General features: G+C 46.6%; 1 protein-coding gene across 4 annotated transcripts in view; it reads left to right on the top strand.

Annotated features, from left to right (window-relative positions):
* Positions 1-18,334, top strand: part of PIK3AP1 (phosphoinositide-3-kinase adaptor protein 1) — a 93,775-nt gene extending 75,441 nt beyond the window's left edge. For all 4 annotated transcript variants that reach the window (XM_024563200.3, XM_045197511.2, XM_045197510.3 and 1 more), the window contains 6 exons: positions 220-425; positions 1,767-1,839; positions 6,957-7,112; positions 11,542-11,612; positions 12,958-13,076; positions 17,913-18,334. In XM_024563200.3, coding sequence (XP_024418968.2) covers positions 220-425; positions 1,767-1,839; positions 6,957-7,112; positions 11,542-11,612; positions 12,958-13,076; positions 17,913-17,970 — 683 coding nt within the window. In that variant the 3' untranslated portion in view covers positions 17,971-18,334. The remainder of the gene's footprint in view (positions 1-219; positions 426-1,766; positions 1,840-6,956; positions 7,113-11,541; positions 11,613-12,957; positions 13,077-17,912) is intronic.
* The last annotated feature ends 3,420 nt before the right edge of the window (positions 18,335-21,754 follow it).

Consider the following 21,754-nt stretch of genomic DNA (forward strand, 5'->3'; position numbering starts at 1 on the left):
TCCCTAAAGTGTTGTGGCCTTGTCTATTTTAGTGTAATACGCCTTGAAACTATTAGCTGCTTCCCTAAACTATTAGCTGGTTCCATGTCATCTGCCCCTGTTCTTGGTTCCCATGTAATTGGAACACGTCCTCTTGAGCCCACGGCCACCCTGTCAACTGCACTCATCCAGTTGTCCCCCGGGGAGCGCTGTCAAGATGAATTTTGTCATTTTTTCCAGAGCCTCCCGTCAGACCGTGGAGAGACAGGCCCCAGTCAAGTATATACGACCCTTTCGCTGGGATGAAAACGCCAGGCCAGCGGCAGCTTATTACTCTCCAGGAGCAGGTGAAGCTGGGCATTGTCAACGTGGACGAAGCTGTGCTCCACTTCAAAGAGTGGCAGCTCAACCAGAAGAGGCGGTCTGAATCCTTTCGCTTCCAGCAGGTAACTGGCTGGGGATGGATTTGTTTCACGTCTGTTTCTCCTAGACAGGAGTGGAGAGCTGGGTCCACAGCTGTTTTCTGTATGGCTGTACCTGGGCGGTGACTGGGACTGTGAACGCTAATTTGAGTGTCATTGTGAGGCAATGCCCATGTGTGTCTGTCACCTGCAGTCTGTAACCACCATGGCTCTCAGGCTGAGAGCTGACGGCTTTGCTGGGTATTGCAGGGCTGGAGGTCAGGAACAAAGACTCAACTGTAAACCCAAATTCTGCGGCTGTATACTTTCGCTTTCTAGCTTTTTTCTTTTCAGAGTCCCTCTCTGTACTCCTAGTGGCAAGACGTCCACAGAACTATCATACTTCAGAACTCCAAGAGAACTTGGAAAGCTCCCAAGAAATATGATTAAATGAACAAAACAAGTCATAGATATAAAACCACCCAACTTAAAAAACACATACAGTGCTTCCAGTGTTTCCCTACTGCTTCCTGGCCTGAGCTCAGTCTCTCGGTTACAGTCCCAACCCCATCAGCCTCCCCAGTCTGGACTCTCTCAGGCGAACCCTCTGCACGTCTGGGTGTGAGTTCCAGGGGCATTTTCCTTAGAATGCTCAGACGCTTCACTTGCAGGTGGTTGTTGTTTATGGGCTAAAATGCAACAAATTTCAACCCTCACATGTCTATTCAATATTTATCGAATGACTATAATGGATGAGACTGCAGGATTACAGACGGATGCAGCACCTGGTCTCTTGCCCTTCAAGGGTTCACGGTACCTCTGAAGAGCGCTCACGCAAACACACAGAAAGAGAGAGAGAGAGAGAGAGAGAGAGGCAGCATAGCCCAGCGCCAGAAGGCATGGGCAGTCACTAAGGACTGGGGCATTGTGGGGAGGCTTTAGGGAGAAGATCAACCTTGACCCAGGCCTGCAACAGATTCATGAAGCGCAATCAATGTCCTTCAAGGTCAGGGAAATTTTGTGAGAACACAATCTCAAAGGCAGGAATGGGCAAGGAGTGTTTGTGAGCAGGTAGCAGACTAGCTTGGCTAAGGGGCATACAAGGAGGAGGCAGTGAGGAGAAGGCTGGGAAGGAGCTGGGACACAGCGGGGAGGAGAGGCACTTTGTTGTGGACAAGGTGTCTCTATCTTTTCTCCAGGCACAAATTCTAAAAGTATCTGGATTTCTCTGAGAGTCGCATGCAAATGTACTCAGCCTCATTTGCATGTTGGAGGTGTTTACATTGTGATGTGTCTTACAAACAGCATAAAACCAGAAAGAAGCTCTAGTGCCTAGAGGGTATAATTCTGATGCATACTTTAAAAACAAACTAATTTTTTTTCCAGGAAAATCTTAAGCGGCTAAGAGATAGCATTACCCGAAGACAGAGAGAGAAGCAAAAATCAGGAAAGCAGACAGGTATGTGGCTTCCTGGGGGGAGGGGGGGCCCATTGTGAGGGACCGTGCTATAATCTGTTGTGCTTGACTCTCCTTGCTGCTGGGGCCTGAGTGGGCAGAGTGCTTGTCCAGCACCTGTTACCCTGTTTACATACCCGGGTCCCTCACCAGACTCTGAGGTCCTTTTGGGCCACGGCTTTGTCTTGTTAATTCTGTAGGTCTTGTACCTGGAACATAAGACATATCAGCAAGTGAATGAATGAATGGCTTGAACTCTGCACCCCTCTCCCCTCCCACTCGAAGAGCACGGGTGATGCTGTCTCCCCAGGCACCAGCTCTCCCGGGGCATTTAGGAAGATATGTTTTCTGAGCAGAGAAAGGAGAAAATCCCATGTGCAGAGTATCTGTTTTGATTCAAGCAGGGAGTTGTGTCATCAGCATCCACACCACACACTACTTCAGAAGCCCGGGACCTCGGCCTAGCAGGGCTCCTGCCTTGTGTCATGGGGGTTCAGTAGCAGGGCTGTGAATTCCAGTTGTGCCCCTCCGTCCCCCTTGACCCATCCACCCTCAGGTGCTACCCATGTGGCACTGTCATCCCTAAGCGAGGAGGGGGCATTTGCTCTCCCTGCATATTCCCAGTGAGAAGCTGTGGCACGGTGGGTGTCTGTGATTTGTGCTGGCCAGCCTTATACCAAGAGGAGCTGGAAAAAAAGGCTTTCAGATCTGGAATGGAGCCTCATTACATAAAGAGTTAAGTTCGTGTGTAAGTTCTGTAGTCTGTCTCCAACTGCCATCAACGGCCCAACTTCCCGTGAACCTGGTCAGGCTGGTAACACCCCAGTCTTCAAACAGGACATCTTCCTGCCACACATCTTGCTCATGCCTCTCCCTTCTCACCTGTATGAAAACGACTGGGCTGCAAACCCAGCCTGGCAGCCCCTTCCCAGTGGAGCCTTCCTGGACCACTCCAGGCCATTGTGTTCCTCCTTTGAGCATCTAAAGAACTACTGTCTTTCCATTCATCTGATACTTCTTTTTCTTGCTGCCTCTGATTGCTGTTACTTCTTTCCTTCATTCAAACCATCAGCAGCTCCCAAATACAATTTAAATCTGCTCATTTCTGAACATTTCTCACACTGCAGCTGCAGCCAACCTGACATCACCTTTCCCTGGATTAGGACCCTCTTCAGTCACCTCCCCATGTCCATTCATACTCTTCTACAGTTAATTCTATACAATATAGCCAAAGCCCTTTAAAAAATAAACTTTCAGATCATGCCACTCCCTTGCTCGAACCCTCCAGGGGCTCTTGTCCCACCCAGAGGAAAATCATACTCCTCACTGTGGCCTGCAAGGTCCCACATGGTCTGACCCCTGAGCTTTCCCCCACTTTTCCCTCCACCCTGTGCTCTCTAGTTGCAATGGACTCTTTTTCGTTGCTCTACCAAAAAGCCCCAGGGCCTTTGCACTCCCTGTCCTCCCTCTGCATCTTTTCCCACATCTTCACTGGCTGGCTCCTTTCATCCTGCAGTGCTTGCTGTAAGTTCTCCCTCCTCCTCAGAGAAGCCTCCTCCAGAGTAGCCTCCTGTGCCACTTGCTTGCCCCTCTTTTCACACATCACAGACTGCAGGCAGCTGAATCCCATGTGTGAAGCACAGGACATTGTTTCAAGAAATCTTTGTGGGAATGATGTCAGAGAAATGTTTGGCAACATCATTTATTCATTCCACAAATACGTATTAAGCACCAGGCACCCTGCCAAACACAGAGATCACTAAGATGCAATCTTCACCATCTGGTAGCTTACGAGTTAGTCTTTTATTTGTGAAGGTCCGTGTTCCCCTACTAGAGCTTATCCCACAATGCCTAGCACAAAGTTTTGCATATAGTAGTAGCCTAGTGAATATTAATGATTTTGACTGTTTGGGAGAAGAGGGGTAAAGAGCCAGCAGGTCAGAGAGGGCATCCTTAGATGTTTGCATGAGTGACTAGATTTTAAATGTGTGCTGCTTTTAATCAAGTTCACACTTGTCTGCCCTCCTAGTTGAGAGGAAGAGAGAGGAGGAAGGCGGAAAATCGGGTTCAAGATCGTCAAGTCATCCTTGGATTAGACAATAGGGCTGTAGGTAGTGAAAGGACGGAGGTGCTTTTTAACACTAGAGCACGTGGACCCAAAGAAAGAAACCTTAATGAAATAGAGCATTCAAGCTTTTCAATATAGGCAGCTTCCAGAAAGCTGCAGTTTGGTGATGCACGTGGTGATGCAGGAGGGATAAGAGAGCTGGGCACTTAGACCCCAACTCCCAGGTCTTTGGCTGAGCCTGCCGGGGAGGGCTGCTTGTCATCTGGCTCTGGGAGAAAGCCTCAGCAGCTGGACGTTGGACCTGCACTAGACGGCATGGCCCAAGGGCTTCAGAGCACCTGCCAAGGAGAAGGCATTATGTATCAATGAATAAATATGATCTATTAGTTAACTCTACAAAACTTAATTATATATATCCTTAGTGACATAGTAACTTGTAATTGCCCATTCTGGGGATTTTCACACTGGGGTGCAGCAGAACTGCTGTGAGCGTGCTTGTGGGGGTAGGGGGTTGGAACGGGGATGGGTGGGGCACGGGGGAGTGGATTAGGATTGGGACAGGGTTTGAGGCCGTTTACTCTGTGTCAGCCAAAACAGCTCCTTTGAGAGAATCTGTTTTGTGCACTGAGCTTCTGTTTTCTGCTTCACAAGAAAATAAAACATTTGAAAGCTGTTGGCATAGGATAATATCGATCTATGGGAAAATTAGAGTTGATGAATGGCATTTCTCTTTAAAGGACATTTTTGAGAAATGGAACTCACTCTAACACAAGGATTGCCTCTATTCGTTTAGAAGCCTCCTTTGCTTTAGAAAAGAAAAACAATGATTCTTTTTCTTTAATTTGGGTTCGCACGCTAAGGATAATTAAAAAATAAAAATCTATTCACATAACTTGCCAGTCTGTCTTCAGGCGCAGGGAGCTGTTTTGCTCTTACTGGGATGGTGCAGAGTGTCGATGGCAGAGGAAGTCAGAGGAGGGCTGGCGCGGCTCCTGCCTTGTGGACCATGTCGGCCCCACAGAGAACACGACCAATATTTGTGTTCCGGGTGTGTCCGTGGCCAGTTCAGGGCAGGATCAAGAGCAGCAGGCTGGGTCCCAGGAAACCTCATTTCCGATCTCCTGCTTTGTCTTTGAATCACTTTGTAATGCGGGACAATTCCTGAGCCACTCTGTGCCTCAGTTTCCTCACCCATGGTTGTACCTGACTTTTTAATGCAGAAGTAGTGAAGTTCAAAGGAGATATAACAACGCATATGAACACACTTTGGGAACCGTCCTACGCAATCCAACAACTATAACTATTATGCCTGGAATTGTTCCTTTATTCAAAGACTATCAGGATTTGTAGACATTTAGACTGGCTCTACTTGACTTTCTTGAACTTTTGACTCCCTTTTTTCCCTTTGTATTTCACTTTCTTCCTCCTCGAACTGGTTGAGAGTAGACTATTGCCCCACTGAAGGGAGTGAAGCAGACAGGAACTTCTCTTTAAAAAGTTGTTGTTTAAAAAACATGCTAGGTCAAAGCTGAGGAGTAAAAAAGTATGACAGCTTTTGGGGCTCTGTGCAGGTACACTTGCTAGTCTCTGTCCTTGTAGCTGCAAGAGCGAGTAGGTGCTCCCACCGCTTAGTTGTAACTGAGAGAGCCAAGGACGGGAAAAACACCTGTGTTACAAAGAGGCCTGGAAAGCTGGTTTAGCACTAGGACCATATGCTGCACTTGGAACTGGAATCTCTAGAATGAGGAGAGTTTGTGCCTGCACAAGCCAGAGATGCACCCTTTTATCATTCTCTGCGCAGATGTTTGCCATACACCTGGTGTATGCTGTCCTCGGCCTTGCCCCTTCATACCCTTCTAGCTTTTACAGTTACCCCTATTGGCAGACTCCTGGCTTCCATAAGTAGAGCTACCTCTACCCCTGGGCTCCCCGAACTTCCTGCTATGCCCATCCCTTGGAAGAGGGGGGTGGAGGAGAAAGTGGTACCTTGAAGATAAGGGCCACATATACCAGAGCTGACACTTCCTCCCAGAGGCTCTGTCTCGGGGCAGCTAGGGGAGCTTACCTGGCTTTCACACTTCCCTGGGGAGGAAGCTATGTGCCCCCCACAGATATGTTATTCTGTTCTTATAGCAGCAGTTTTCTGGGCATAGAACCCAAGGGTGGAAATCTGGGGAGGGAAAAGAGCAACCACTGGGCAGGGCTAAGTCAACAAAGAGATCAGGTCAGTGCTTTGCAAGGCAAAGAAATAATCTGTCTTTCTGAATCTGTGGGGTCTAAAGCCGCCCGTCAGTTTCGCAAGTCAGAAAATCTTTCTCAGGCCCATCATCCTTTCATGACTCTCTGGGTCCTTGTTATCAGTTGTGGACCACCCACCCACCATCCATCATCTATTAAGGGACTGAGAGGTAGTGTGAGTGGTGGTGAAGAGCCTGGATGTTGGGGCCTGGTTCGAATCCCAGGTGTACCGCTTACCAGCCGTATAATAAAGGCATGCTGCGTCACTACTCTGCACCTTAATTTCTGTTGGGAATGATGACAATAGTATTTGTTTCATGATGTTGGGAGCTTTCAGGGAGCTGAAAATATGGCTGCTCTTAGAATTCTGCCTGCTTCACCAGATAACCTATTAGGATCAGTGATGCTCACACCTCCTGCTCAGAAAGGGAAGTAATTCAGAGAGGTGGACTGAATGCCTCGTGTGCGGCAGCTGGAGCCCCACACCTTTCCCTAGCCCAACATTCTTTCCACCACCTGGTAGGGAAACATGTCTCTGCTCTCTCTGACCTCCCCCATCCCTCGCTTCTGTCCCCCAGCACTTGTCTCACAGGATCCTGGGGAGTTCCAGTGCTGAATTGGGCAGGCCCCCACTCTTTCCCTCTCCGCTTTCCCTCCTCTGTTCTCTCTCCTCTCCCCTCTCTTGTTCTTCTCTTTCTTCCAGGTGCCCTCCAGGTTCTGGTGAGGGAGGCAGGTGGAGAGGGAGCAGCGAAGCAGTTTGGTAGATGGCAGTCTCTAGTGCCTTGAAGCTTATTTCTTTTTCATCTAATTCCAGCCTTGGAGATCACCGTGCCAATTCGGCACTCACAGCACCTGCCCGGGAAAGTGGAGTTTGGAGTCTATGAGAGTGGCCCCAGGAAAAGCGTCTTCCCCGCAAGGACCGAGCTAAGACGAGGAGACTGGAAAACAGACAGCACCTCCAGCACAGCAAGTGAGCAGGCTGACAGGCCGGAGCCTGCGGCGCCATCCCAGCTGGACTCCAGCTGGCTGAGCCTTTGGGCCTTGGAAACATGCTGTTATGAGTCAAGCACATCTCAGTTGGAGCCTGATTTGGGTTTGGGAGGTGATGGGGAAATGGGGAACCTTTAACCTGTGAGTTTTGCCTTTTTTCAGGGACCAAAGCTCCATTACACAAATATCCCTCGAAGGCAGATTGCTTGATAATTATTACTCTATCCCTTTTTTAAGTAGAAAAACCTAGTCATAATACTGGTTAACATTTATTGAGCATTTACTACATGTGAAGTCTCTCCTATAGACCCTCTGATTTAATTGTCACAGTGACCCTATAGGAGGAGACTGGAGACTAAGTGCTTTGCCCTCATTACATAGCTTGTAAGTGGTAGGCCTGGGATTTGAACTCAAGCAGACTGGATCCAGGGCCAAGACTTTGACCATTATTCTTTTTGCTTCCTCAGCTGTGTTAAGGAGAGGGAAAGGGCACAAAGTCAGAAACCTTAGAAAACAATGGACTCAAATTCGAGAATTCCAACAATATAGGTTGAGGATTTAAGTGGGAAATGTCTTCCTTTCGGCTGGAAAGCTTGAATGGGAGTCTGATTGCAGCAGACAATACGCGCTGATGTGCAGGCCGGAGCTGGGGACTTTGTTTCCGCATCCAAGGCGGTGGTAGCTGGCTGCACCACCCACGCAGATTGAGCTTCCTCTCTTTCATACATTTTAGTGTTATTGAAACAGCTCGGAGTGCCAGAAAAGAGCAAGAGACAAGCTGAATTTCAGCACTCGTCTCCTTAAATGTCAGGCTTTGGATGTTGGAACAGGGAGGGCATCCAACCCAAGGATTCTTAGTCTTTTCTGCACCACAGACCAGCCTTTGAGAATCTGCCATGTGTGCTGCATGCACTTTCCTGAAAAAATGCAAATGCACGTGTGTGTACACAGGCACACACACACTTTGGCTCATCCGTGGACTTAGGCCAAGAACCTCTGAACTAGTCTTCCTCCTCACTTTATACAGAGAGTATTTGTAACCCGGAAAGGGAAGGAGCTTTGCCCAAGGTCACACAGCCAGTGAGTGGCAAAATGGGAGTAGAATCCAGCGCCTCTCATGTCATAACATTCCAGCCACTATTACCTGTCAAAACAGGCCCAAAGCATGCCACATGGCCACGTGGGAAGTCTAGACTGGACAGAGGAGAAAACTTCCCCTTACATGATGGGGGTGGTAATGTATATCTAAAAATCTCCTTGAGGCAGTTTAGAGAATTCTGACATGTTCAAAAATGAGAGAGGTTTTCCCAGTGATCCCAAGTGACTGAGGAGGCAAGGGACGCGGGGCGGTCTCTCGGATGTTGTGTGGAGGACAGGAGTGGCACACACCCTCTGAGGGTGGGGGCGGTGCGTTCCAGGTTTGGAGGAGGGGGTTTTAACGAGGCAAATGCAGAGTCCTCGTTTCAGAGCGGACTGATTTCAAAGGCTTTGTGCACATGTTTTACTTGGGGTGGGGACTGAATGGAAAGCATGAACTGTGCTTCTCACCTTGTGCAGTGGTTTATTGCCTAGGGATGCCCAGCTCATCTGGTTAGAAAATGTTACTAAATGGCAGACTGGTGGGTTTTACCCTGCCCTGCGGCTGCAGACTGCATCCGGTCCCTGTTACACAGTTTCAGTTACCTGTTGCTGTCTACAAACCATCCCAAATGCAGAGGCTTGAAACCACCAATCATCTGTGCCTGACTGTAAACATACTGGGGATGGTTTTTCTCCACTCCACGCGGGTTAGCCGGGGTCACTCAAGATACTGCGTTCAGCAATAAGCTTGGCTTGGGCTGGAACATCCAAGATGGCCTGCCACCCTTCAGAGCCTCTCTCTCTATCTATATGGCCTCTATCAGTAGCCTAAACTTCTTATATAGCAGCCAGATCCATAAAGGGAACATTCCAGAAAGACAAGCCCCAATGTACAAGTGCTTATCGAGCAAGGAGGGAGAGTGAGAATGGCCTAGCTCCGATACCCAACTGCCTTTTAACCCTCAAAGTCACCCTGAAAACAGCCCTATTTCTACTATAATACAGCTGTCATCTCTTGGGAACCACAGAAAAACAGTTGTAGGCTAAATCTGGTGATAGCTAAAATTTTAAGCTCCAGAATAGTAACGTTATGTTTAAGAGAACAAAAGTTGCATTACAGAAAGACTGTTGACTTTTTCCTAGATTGTTTGATCCGAGTTTCTTTTTTAAAACACATTTTATTTATGTATTTTTAGAGAGAGGAGAAGGGAAGGAGAGAGGGAAACATCAATATGTGGTTGTCTCTCACACATCCCCTTCAGGGGACCTGGCCTGAAACCCAGGCATGTACCCTGACCGGGAATCGAGCTGGTGACCCTTTGGTTCACAGGCCGGCACTCAATCCACTGAGCTACACTAGCTGGGACTTACCCAAGCTTCTTAAGGACCATATATTTGGTCATTTTCTGCTGTCATTCATTCCTCCACTAAATATTGAGGACCACCCTGTGTGTACTGAGCTGTATACTGTATACTGGAGACATAACAATGAAGAAGAAATGGGTCCTGTCTTCAGGGCGATAGTAATGGAGGAGAGAAAGTACAAGAACAGCACGAGTTAGATGCTTATCTGATCCTTCTTCCCTGGTGACAGAAGCCTGGTAAGGGTGGGCATATTGCCCTTTTCCCCACTGGCAAGACTGAAGATGAAGGAGGCTGAGGCCTCTACCAACTGTGCAGTCCAGAGGGGGTGCAAGTGGTCGGCCTGGAGAGGGGAGAGGCCAGGGCAGCCAATGCAGAGAACCAAGGTTCAACACCAAACACTGGGGGGTAAAGATTTAAGAACACCAAGGGGAGGGACGATGGGAGCTGGGGGGTGTGAATTTCCAGGGTCTGGAGCCAGTGCCTGGACAGCTTTTTGCTTCTTCCTAGTGGGTAACCTTCAGCACAAGGCTGGCTCATGGTGAGGCAGTGGGATGAACAATGACGAATGACATGGGAGGCTTGGCCACGCAGGGATGGGAGCCCATGGCAGGCGGGGTTACCTCCGTCTGGGGGAATCTGGAAAGGTTTCAATAGCATCTGTCCTGAGTCCTGGAGACTGAGGAGGTTTTTGACTTGTGGATGGGGGTGGGCTGGGGGACCTTCTGGCAGTGTGGACAGTATTATATGTGGGTAACTGAATAGGAAGGAACAGGGTCACATGCTCCTTAATAGACAAACTCTGAATCCCCTGGTTTCTAGAAATATTTTCACATATTATTTTAACTTGTCAAGTCTGCCCCTGAGAAATAATCCAAAATTATAATCTTAATGTGCTCTATTTAAGTGAACATCTAAATTAATTATGTCAAAGTTGATACCATATTGAAGTCAAAATGAAGACTATTTACCTATAAACCAATTTGACGAGGAGCTGTTTAAGTGGAAATTTAGCAAACCTGAGACCTGGCAGGAATGTTAATGTCAATATTGGTGAATTACTGTTAAAGTGTCCTTGCGTTATTTGGTTAGCTGCCATTCCTTCCTCTTCACTGCTAGATCGCCATGTGCTTAAGCTTGTGCTGTGCTGTGCTGCCCAGTATGGTAGCCGCTGGCCATGTGTGGTTATTTATATTTCCGTTAACTAAAAAGAAGGAAGAGGTCAAATTTAGTTCCTCGGTTGCACTAGCCATACTTCACACTAGCTCCCGTATTGGACAGCATACAATGGAACATTTCCAGCAAGTTCCATCGGATTGTGTTGCTCTGACAATATAGGTGATAAATCCCGAGCTCAAAAGCCTTCGTCACCTAAACACACAGCCACAGTTTCTACCATGAGCGTCAATTATATTTTTGAACTTGGGCTTTGTATTTTGTCTTGTGTCAAACTGGCCCCTTATTAGAAGGTGTATATACATGTGTGATACATGCACATATTGATATAATTTCTAAATAAGTAAACAACTTCCGCCTCAAAATTTGTTTGAAGCTTTTTTGAGACTGGTGGGCTCCCTAACAAGGGACCTTGTTTGCAGCTCTTAGAATCAGCCCTGAACAAGTGAGAAACAAGCGTCCCTTCTTGCCTGTCTGTCAAGGCAGAGCACTAGTGTCAGACAGAGTTTTCAAAGGGGTTGGATGATCATGTTTTTAAAGCACATAGTGTGTGGGAAGCCCTCAGTAGACAGTAGCTATACAGCAAAATATATAATAAAAGGTGAACCACTTTGTTTTATGAAAAGAAAAACTGGCCTCTAATGAAATGGTATAAGACGGCAGCATTTTGAAGACTCCCAGACTCACAGCTTATGTGTTGGTTCTATTGGTAAAAATAAGAGCTAGAGTTGTGCACTGTGTTTTAGCCTGAGAGAATCTCCGGTCTTTCTGATTTTGCTTGTACTCTTCAGGCAGCACGAGTAACCGGTCCAGCACCCGGAGCCTCCTCAGTGTGAGCAGCGGGATGGAGGGGGACAATGAGGTGAGAGCCGGGCCCCTGCCCCCATCTGTCTTGTCCTAGAGCTCATTTCATTGCAAGAAACAGAAATCCAGGTGAAAGAAGCCAGACACAAAGGGTCACACACTGTGGAATTCCACTTATATGAAATGTCCAGAATACGTAGATCCATGGAGACAGAAAGGAAATTGGTGGTTGCCAGGGGCTGGGTGGGGAGAGGAGGAAATGAGGAGAAATGCCTCAACGGGTAGTGTTTCTTTTTGGGGTGATGAAGATGATTTGGGGCTAGACAGAGGTACTTAGTGGTTGTATAATACTGTGAATGTACTAAGTGCCACTGAGCTGTCAGCTTTATAATGGTTAAATTGATGTCATATGAATTTTATCTCAATAAAAAGAGGGAGGGAGTTAGGGAAGGAGGAACGGGGAGGGGGAGGGGGGAATAGAAATCCACTCAGGCTAGTTTTAGCCAAAGGGGCATCTATGAAAAAGAGCTGGATGAGTCTCAGGGAGTCCAGGGACAGCAATCACAGTTTGGGGCCTGGATCAGGAGTGGGGAGGCATGCCAGAGCCGATGCTCCAGTCTTGGGGCCACAAGCTCTTTTGTCTGAGCTTCTCCGTGCACATCTGCTCTCTGTTCTCAAACGACCCCGGCCCTTTCTGCCTCTCCACGTGTATTGTGGCAAACAGTCCCCTGAGAGCCACAAGGCCTCCCAGTAGAGAGTGGCTGCTGCCTTAGGCTGAGGCCCAATTTGGGTTATGGTTCTATCCTGACCCAGAGACCAGGGGCAGGGAGGAGTGGGAGGGGTCACATGGGAGGGGATCACCCAGGAGACTCCCTGAGACAGGGTCCTAGGAGTGGGCCGCCCTGGCAGTGCACACTTTATATCGCCCTATGACTGATGACCACTCACAGTTCTGATGTCCCCAAAAGGGACTTTTGTTTAAAACTAAAATTTCTCCAGCTCTATCTAGTTACATAGAGCAGTACTTCTCAAACTTTAATATGCATCAGAATTACCTAGGATCTTGTTAAAATGCAGGTTCTGATCAAGCAGGTCTGAGGAGGAACCTGAGAGCCTGAGCCTGTGTTTTTCACAAGCTCCCAAGTAACGCTGACCCCAACCGCGCACAGACCTCGCTCTGAGTAGCAAGGACGATTAAAGATAACGTGGGCCTGATTGTCTCCTTCGCGGCTCCGGGGGCCAATGGAGAGCTGCCCTGGTTTTCCTTGGTTGATGATCAGTTTGTGAATAAAATCCTCAGCCCAAGCCTGAGGAGGGCTGAGGGGCTTTGGGGAAGGTGGTGCCCATCTGTGCTGGCTGCTCAATGTAATTTTCACCTGTCTTTCTCGTGTGTGTTCCTGTAGGATAACGAAGTCCCTGAGGTTATCCGAAGTCGGAGTCCAGCCCCCCCACAAGTGGAGGCTGCACCCCCGCTGCCCATCGAGAGGCCCCCCAGGGTGCCTCCCCGAGCTGCCTCACAGAGGTAACATCGCTGCTGACTGGAAAGTTTTTCCTCACTCTCTAAATTTCAGGAGGAGTGGCATTTGGGGACATCTAAGATGACCTAAGAACGCGTGCAGCGCTAACTGAAATGCCTACTTTTGGCATGTTTCAGTGGGGACTCTTCATTCATTTAAGTGATTTTATTCAGTTGCATACACTCTTCATAGCAAAACGAAATATTTCATCAGTGAAATACATTGGCAAACATCAACTTTTTGAATAATTTTTATCTATTTGGTTAGAACCTGGCTCCCTACTAACTAATTCCCCTGGCTGTGTTGTGGGGACAGTGCCTTTGGGGACCAGGAGACAAGAAGGAATTGGGAATGAAAGTTAAGGTGAGAGGCAGCATGGTATGGCGGTGAGTGAGGACCATGGCTCTGGGCCACACTACCTGGGGACAAGTCACTGGCAGTCACTTGTGAACGCGGATGAATTATTTAACATTCATATGCCTCAGCTGAGTTTAACTCCGCCCCTGCCTTCCTCACAGCTCCCACATCCAGTGTGTCTCCAGGCCCTGTCCACCCTGCTGCCCTTTCAGCTCTCAAATGCACCCCCCCTTCATCTGCCAGTACCCAAGTTCATCCACATAGGCCCATATTTACTTCCTGCCTCCCCTCGGTCCCTCCTCCACGCTGCAACCAGAGTGCAGAAATATCTGATGATGTCACTTCCTGAAATAAAGGCCTTCAAATTTAATTCTGTATTTTTAGCATGCTCTGGCCCCATCTAGCCTCAGGTCCCACCCTTCTCCTGTATGTACCAATGCTCTACCCCTTAAGAATTCCCAGGGAGCTGTGCCAGTTTGTACTGTGTCTTTGCTCAATCTGTTCTTTTTGCATGAAATGCTGTCTTCCTATTCCCTTTCAATCTCTGCTTAGAAAACTCCTATACAATCTTTAGGACTCGGTCCAAATATCACTTCCTCTGTGAAGCCTTCCCTGATGTTCTTGGGTGAATCTTCTTTTGATTTCCCAGACACCTCTATTACAATCCATTTCACATTGTGGCTCTTGTTTATATATCTATCTCCTCAAGTGGATGGTGAACCTCAAGAGAATAGAAACTGGTTTTGATTTTAAAAATTTTATTTGCCCTGACTGCTGTGGCTCAGTGGATTGAGTGCTGGCCTGTGAACCAAAAGGTCGCAGGTTTGATTCCCAGTCAGGGCACATGCCTGGGTTGTGGGCCAGGTCTCCAGTAGGGGGCATGTGAGAGGCAACCACACATTGATGATTTTCTCCCTCTCTTTCTCTCTCCCTTCCCCTCTCTAAAAATAAATAAATGAAATTAAGAAAAAATATTTTTTGTTCGTATCCCCAGTGCTTAGCACTATACCTGGAACATATTAGCAATTTAGCAAATATTTATATATACCATGTAAATGGATGGATGGATGGATTGCTACTGCTTGGTTTGGACTACCTACCTGTTAAACAGTTAGCTATCGAGTCATCTGCTGCAGTGCAGGTGGGTTATAGATTAGGAAAGGGGCTTCACCCTCCCTCCTGTTGTAGGTTCCCAGGGAAGGCAGGTGGTGACAAGAACAGGAGCAGATGCACTCTGTCATTGCACAGCATTTCTCTTGTCCCTTAGTCCCTAGAGGGTGGCACCTGGCAATGCCATCCTCTTCATAGGTAAGGTCCTGCGGGTTGAGAGGGAAAAAAAGCCGATTCTTGCCGAGCCATCGCCCCTTTGTTTTTGAACTTATTTTGCCACTTACTAGTGATCTGCCAATCACTAACAATCTATGCACTCCCCTTGAAGTCATAGCCTAGACATGGCCTAATCCGAACAGGCTTCCGGAAGCCTCCTGCAGTACCAGGGTTAACCCTTCAGCTTCTGACTAGTAAAGAAGTCTGTGGCATTTCTAGGAGGGGCTGGAGTGGCCAGGAGTGAGGGCACTTGGGACTGAGGCTATTTACTAACTAACAGAGAAGCTTAATGAGATTTTTTTAACCAGTGTTGTGACCATACAAAAGCGTACCAGCCAAACAACAGTCCTGTTTTAAAAGACCATTAACCAACATCCAACTGCTAGGTTCTTGAACTAAACTCATCCTCAGCAAGACCTCACCCTCAACAGGGAGGAGAAAGCAGCCAGCGTCCAGATGTCTCTGGACAATCGTGTCTCCAGCCCCTGCTCTCCAGTGCCCAGCAGAGGCAGTCTCCCACAGGGCACCCTTTGGCTCTGGTTTATTACCCTTTACTCCCATGGCTCTGAGATGTCTATAGTCACAAATCCATTTCCTGAGGTGGGACTTCCAATCCTTAGCTGGGGCTGTTCCTCAGAATGAAATTAGAGATGGTTTGTTTGTAGACCCACCCCAGCTGTGGTGTGGGGCAGCAGAGGGAGGAAGAGGGGCCCGGGGGGAATCGTGATGATCTTTGTGGTGGACGATAAAATGGGAGGCTCATGGGGCATACGTAGGAAAAAGGTCTAAGGATAGATCTTTAATTATATTGATGAAATTATTACCTTTACTTCTGGAGTGCCTACTCCAAGTCAGAAACTGTGCTAGCCACTCTCCAACAGTCATCTCCAAGCCTCACAAAATGTGGGTATCATTACCTCTGTTCGGTAGGTTCAGAGAAGTTGAACTTGTCCTTCAGACATGTGCATAAATGTCTGTACTGTATGTCCCCATGGGTTATGACTTCTCTGGTGAAAACACTCAGTTCTGTTGACTGATTTTCCCTATTGTCTGTCTCATCCATTATATCCTCAGCATCTTGAGGTGTGGTCTCTGCCCATTTTACTTGCTGTTATTTCATCCTACATCCAGGAATAGCTGGATAATAGATAAGTGTTTGTTTTATCTATCAGAGGAAGGGAGGAAGGAAGGAAGAAAGGGAGGGAGGGAGGGAGGGAGGCAAGGAAGGAGGATGGAAGGAAGGAAGGAAGGAAGGGAGAGAGGGAGGGAGGGAGGGAGGGAGGGAGGAAGGAAGGAAGGAAGGAAGGAAGGAAGGAAGGAATAGAGGGACAGAGGGAGGGAGGTAGGAAGGAAGTGGTATCATCTGACTGACCTCTGGCTTTCTCCTGTAAGGCCACAGTTCACAGGGCAGACTGAGGAGGTGAAGGAGACTGTCCACTTGTTTTTCTGGATAGAGAGACAACCACATAAAACCATCTCCTCCAGGGGCCACAGCGGGGCCTCCTGAGGATTCCTGTGGTTATTCTTTCCTACTTCTGCCTCCCTCTCTTGTTCCTGAGACAGCCCCTCCTTTACCATTGTCATTTCCTTGACCTATACAAAACGTGTATTCAAGAGACATTTGGTAAATATTTGTTCACTGATTCATTTAATCCTCAAGCATGCAATGCCAGCATAACACAGTTAGATTACAGCACCTGACAAAGCTCCCTTTCTTGACGTACTGACCTGCTGCCGAGAGAATCAGTACTGGTTTTACAGCGCACATGTGGAACTACCACCTGCAGTCGTTGAACCTGTCTTTAAACAGACTCACCCAAGTCTGTCTGGATGTCATTCAGGACAATTCAAAAACCGTCCAGATAACGTGGAGGGGGGGCTTCTTAGGAAAGCAAACGTGGAGTTGGGAATAGCGCACTTGGTGACCCCATGAGGAAGCAGTTGTGAGAAGCAGACCAGAGAGTCGCAGTTCTTCTCTCAAGGGGCCTTCCTGCTGCAGTACGTCTGTCTCCTGCCTGGCTGCACGTTTGAATCCTGGCTGTTTTAAGATACAGGTTTCATCATTATTCAGGCACAGCGAGGTACCCAGAACAGGAGATGACTGCCATTGCAAAGACGGTGTGTTATATACTCTTAGATCCCAAGAGGACGGGGCACTCGGGTGTAGTCAGGAGAAAGGGGAGGAGAAAATGTGAGCAAGAAGAGCCTTTGCAGGGGTTTCCACAGGAAGGAACAAGTGAGGCAGGGGCAGCAGATTTAGAAGAGACTGTTTTGAATAATGTCAGCAGGCCAGGAGCAAAGGGGCGGGCTCTACTTGTTTGGCACGTGGCCCTGAGGCAATTAGAGCCCACGGATAATGCCCCTCCCCCACATTCCTCTGTGTGTGTGTGTGTGTGTGTGTGTGTGTGTGTGTGTGTGCCCCATAAAGGAGGTGGTTGGGACGTGGGCTCTGGGTTGGTTGGTTTGCATATGGAAGGTGCGCTCGCAGGCGTGTGGTTTGCTATCCCTAGGAGTTAGCTTACCCTGGAAGGGGCAGCCTCTCCAGCCAAGATCAGCAAGGCTCCGGATGTCAAAGCATCAGAAAAGAAAAGACTTGGTTAATACAACTGGTTGGAGGACGGATACTGTTACAAAGTTGTGATGCTTGAGCCCCATCGTCTAGAAGTTATGATGGAATGTGTCTGGGATAGAGCCTCGGGACTGGTATTTTTCAAAGCTCGATTGGCGATTCTAATGTTCAGGGAGGGTTGTGAGCCACAGCTAGCATGGCTGTCACTCAGACGTCCCTATGTGTGGCCAGTTTCATTAACTGAGGGACATATCCTTTGTATAGTAGACCATTTGCTACAAATCACGGATGACTGAGGACTAGTTAATCAGCTTCATTATAAAATAGTTGCTTTACCTTTCTTTTTAAAATATTTATTATGCAGTAACTAAAAAGATTAAAGACTCTTCCATCTCAAAGAAAAATAGTGGTTATAATCACTCACATAACAGAGTACCTTGTAAGAATGACTCCCATAAATATCCCAGGAAATGCAGAGCATTTTCAAATTGGAAAGACAAGTGCTTCCCCGTTCACAGTGTTTGACACAGGAAAGCCTGTCGGCATGTTGATCTGTAAGGTCATGTTCTTGCTTTGTCTTCCATTTCAGGCCTCCGACCAGGGAGACCTTCCCTCCTCCTCCACCTGTTCCACGCAGGGGTCGTTGATGCCACCTCCTAAACGCTGCGTACTACAGGACTTAGAGACTAGCGACTTTCAGCCTGTCGGTGATGTCTTCATGGAGCGTGTGAGGGCAAGGATGCTGCATTAAGACCTACTCTTACTGCAGGTGTTGTGGCCCTGCTGGTCTGGGCTTTCCTTGAAGAAGAGATTACTAAGGCATGAAGAAGTGAAACACCAAGGACTTTATTCCCCATCGCCGAGGATATTGATCCCTATCCGTCTTTGCCAAAAAGGCGAAGACTTAGTTGAAATAACTTACCTCTAATTTGACATGTCAGAAGCCTGAAAGATTGATTAGAAATGTACTATACAAGAGATTTTACTAAAATGCACTTGTACTAGGCCTTACTTATTTGTTCGTCCAGACTAATTTCTACAAGTGGTTATGATTTAGTACTTACAATATTCAAGTAAGAAGACAAATCCTAATTTTTAAATGATTCTTCAACTTTTCTGTTGAGTGGGCCAGCACTGTTCCTCCATCTTATATTAAAACCTGTGAGCAGACAACACAAGTATGTAAGTAACAAAGTGTGAAGACTGAGAGACTGTGAACAGGACATTAGTGTTGCAATCAAATGCAGGGGCTTGTTTAAATGCCAGGGCTGGTCTCAGACAACAATCTGAAAAAGACTTTTAAAAGGGATTAGTTCTAACTCCCCTTATAAGGAAGTCATATCTGAGGTTCCATGGAAGTCTGGAACTGAGAGTATTTGGTTGGTTAGAGGAAGAGGTGGGTATAGAATCTGGGCCTGCTGATTCCACACTTTCCAACTACAAGTAGCCAAGCTCTCCCCTTCAAGAAATGCCCAGGTGTAGAAATTCAGTCAGTGACTAACCACTGGCCTTCTGGAAATTTCCTTCTTCCATTATCTCCCAGATATGGAACTACAGTACCATGTTGGGGTTTGTTTGTTTGGTTGGTTTTTTCTCAATCTGGGCATCAATACTTTAGATTGCTCTCAAAACAGTGATGCTGCCAAGGTACATCTATAAATGGTTGGAACCGGAAGCTTGGGATGCCAGGGACCCTATTTATTGCTCAGCAGTGTTCATAGATTTTTAGTTCTAGCTATAGAAAGAGAGGAGAATCCTTGATATTTTCTCTGTTAAGGGCTCAGGAAAGGAAGAAAAAAAACTAGAATAGAAATATTTATCTCTTTCCTTATATACCTATTACTACCACTGAGCTTGGGAAATCTGTTTGTGCAGAGAACATAGAGCCTAACATATGCCATTAATTTTGACTCCCTGGCATATAAATCTACCTTCAAAACGTAAGTCCTTAATTTGATATTTAAATGTATACTAAGCTCTGGCCCACGTGGCTCAGTTGGTTGGGCTTTGTCCCGTGAAGCTAAAGGTCGCTGGTTCGATTCCTGGTTGGGGTACATGCCTGGGTTGCGGGCCTGGTCCCCCATTAGGGTGTGTGCGAGAGGCAATGAATCTGTGTTTCTCTCTCACATCGATGTTTCTCTCCCTCCTTTCTCCTCTCTCTAAATAAATAAATAATTTAAAAAATAAACACATGATAAAATTAGTATTGGACCTATTTCTTAAAAAAAACATCAGAAATCTTACGGTTTTCCAGGAAATCACTCTCCCTCCCACACAGGTATGTAAAAGCCATGCTACTAATGATCATGTAAGTACAGTTTTATTGGGTCCTTTCCTAATGATTAAAAGTGCTTTTGCAATCTCATTCCCTAGTCCAGTGAACTAGGACTCTTATTGAAGTTAATAGCTTCTGAGATATTGGGTCTTTTTTTGACATAAAATACACTATTGGCCATGGCCGACATGGGAGTGTTTATGCAAATTACCTGCCACAATGCCTGACACATAGTAGCCATTCTGCAATGGCCCCCGTATTCTCCTTGTCCTTCACTTGGAAGACATGGAACAATGTGAGATGAAAGAGAACAGGAAATTATAATGCTGATATGGCTGTCCTTCCTGTTCTTAATAGACAGTCCCCATATTCAGCACACTTGATTTTGATAACAGCTACACTTTTAAAATATTCAGTACCTCTATCCCCATTTTGGATGCCAGATTTATATTTTTGTCCATTCCCTGATTGAAACCTACTGCCAGTCAATAGTGTCAGCGTCTTTGCATGAACGTCAGTGTTTGTGCCATATTGGAATATCTCACTGCATTTTATTCACGTGTGCAAATATGTGGAAAACATAAAGTTGAAAGTGGTGAAAAACCTGGGACTCATTAGTGTGATACACTTGAGACATGGATGGAGACGACCCAGAATGTCAAGTCAAAGGTGACAAGTCTCAAACCCTCAATAGGTACTCATTGAACATCCCAAATGGTTGGTCATGTGTAAAAGTAAAAGAACAAAATGAAAAAGTTTGGATGCAACACTGGTACTGTGTTATCAAATGTCTCTAATGATGAGGTAAAAAAAAATTCATTTTGCAGATACAGAACCCCCCATTATAACAAATTTATTCAACTTCCACATACCTAACTTTTATATACATTTTAAGGAATACATTATGAACAAAACCATGGCTGTTAATACAGTGAGGCTCAGAAACTAAATTGTAACAAGGTGTCCAAAGAGGCCACTAAAAAGTTTTCTATATGATGCTTTGGGAGACAGCTCTGCTATCACCATCTTTCCCCAAGATTTCACAAGCTCGCTTGATAGGAAGTAAATTATTAGTCACGTGCACTGCCATCGCCTTTGCCTCTAACTGCACGAACGAAGCCCATTGTCCTCCAGTTTCTTGGCGAGCACTGTTCCCTTATCTTACATTAAAACCTGTGAGCACATAACCTAACTATACAAACAACAAAGTGTGAAGACCGAGAGACTATGAACAGGAGGTTGGTGTTGCAATCAAATAATTTCACTTGACATGTTTAATGATGTGAGTAATCCTCAAAGCTTTGCCATAATTAGGCAAAGTATAAATGACATCAATGAGTATGTTCCCAAGTCAATCTAAATTATCCACCCTTGCCCCCACCCCTTTATCTTGCTTTGTTATTGATATTGAGAGGTCCTGGTCTGTCCTGTATCACCGCAATAGCTGGGATTTTTCGATTCCTCTCCCATAGGCCCTGGGAAGTTGGTTCTCTGTGCTTCTCTTTCAAAGAATAATGTGTGGTTTTGCAGCTGGTTGGCTGAGGAAGCATTAGTAACAGATTTCTCTCTGAGAAAGACAAGTGACTAATTTGGACAACTCTAAAAGATTCGTCCTAACAATCAATCAAACCTCAATGTTGAGGAATCTGCCTGTATAAATATTTTCTTCAGTTTTATAACTAAATTGGGTTCTGTTCATTTCCAAGTGAGTTAAGAATATAACATGGCCTTCCTCACGTATCCCTAACGGCCAGACGCTGTGTTCACCAGGGTGGCGAAAAGAAGAGTAGGAGGTTGGAAGATGTGTTCTGAATTCTGAGGCACAACTCGGAATTTGTTTTCTCAGAGACACTGTAATAAATAGTAGGTTCCCAGGCTAGCCCGCCAAAGCCCATTTAACACCCCCCCCCACACACACACAAGCACACACACACAAAATGTAGGAGAAAATGTCTTAGCTAGCTATGCAGTAAGAATTCGCATGGTGTAGCAAGAGAGCATTTGGCTTGGAATTCAGGAAACGTGGAGTTCTCATAAATGGACTACCCTGGTCCACTTCAACATCTATGAAGAGTTTTGTGTTTGGTAATATTCCAGGTCCCTTCAACTCGTTAAGTTGAAATCTAAGGCAAGGGGTGGGGAATCCCTCAACCGCA

This window comes from Desmodus rotundus, chromosome 4 (assembly GCF_022682495.2).
Source record: "Desmodus rotundus isolate HL8 chromosome 4, HLdesRot8A.1, whole genome shotgun sequence".
In the NCBI taxonomy this organism is placed as follows: Eukaryota; Metazoa; Chordata; class Mammalia; order Chiroptera; family Phyllostomidae; genus Desmodus; species Desmodus rotundus.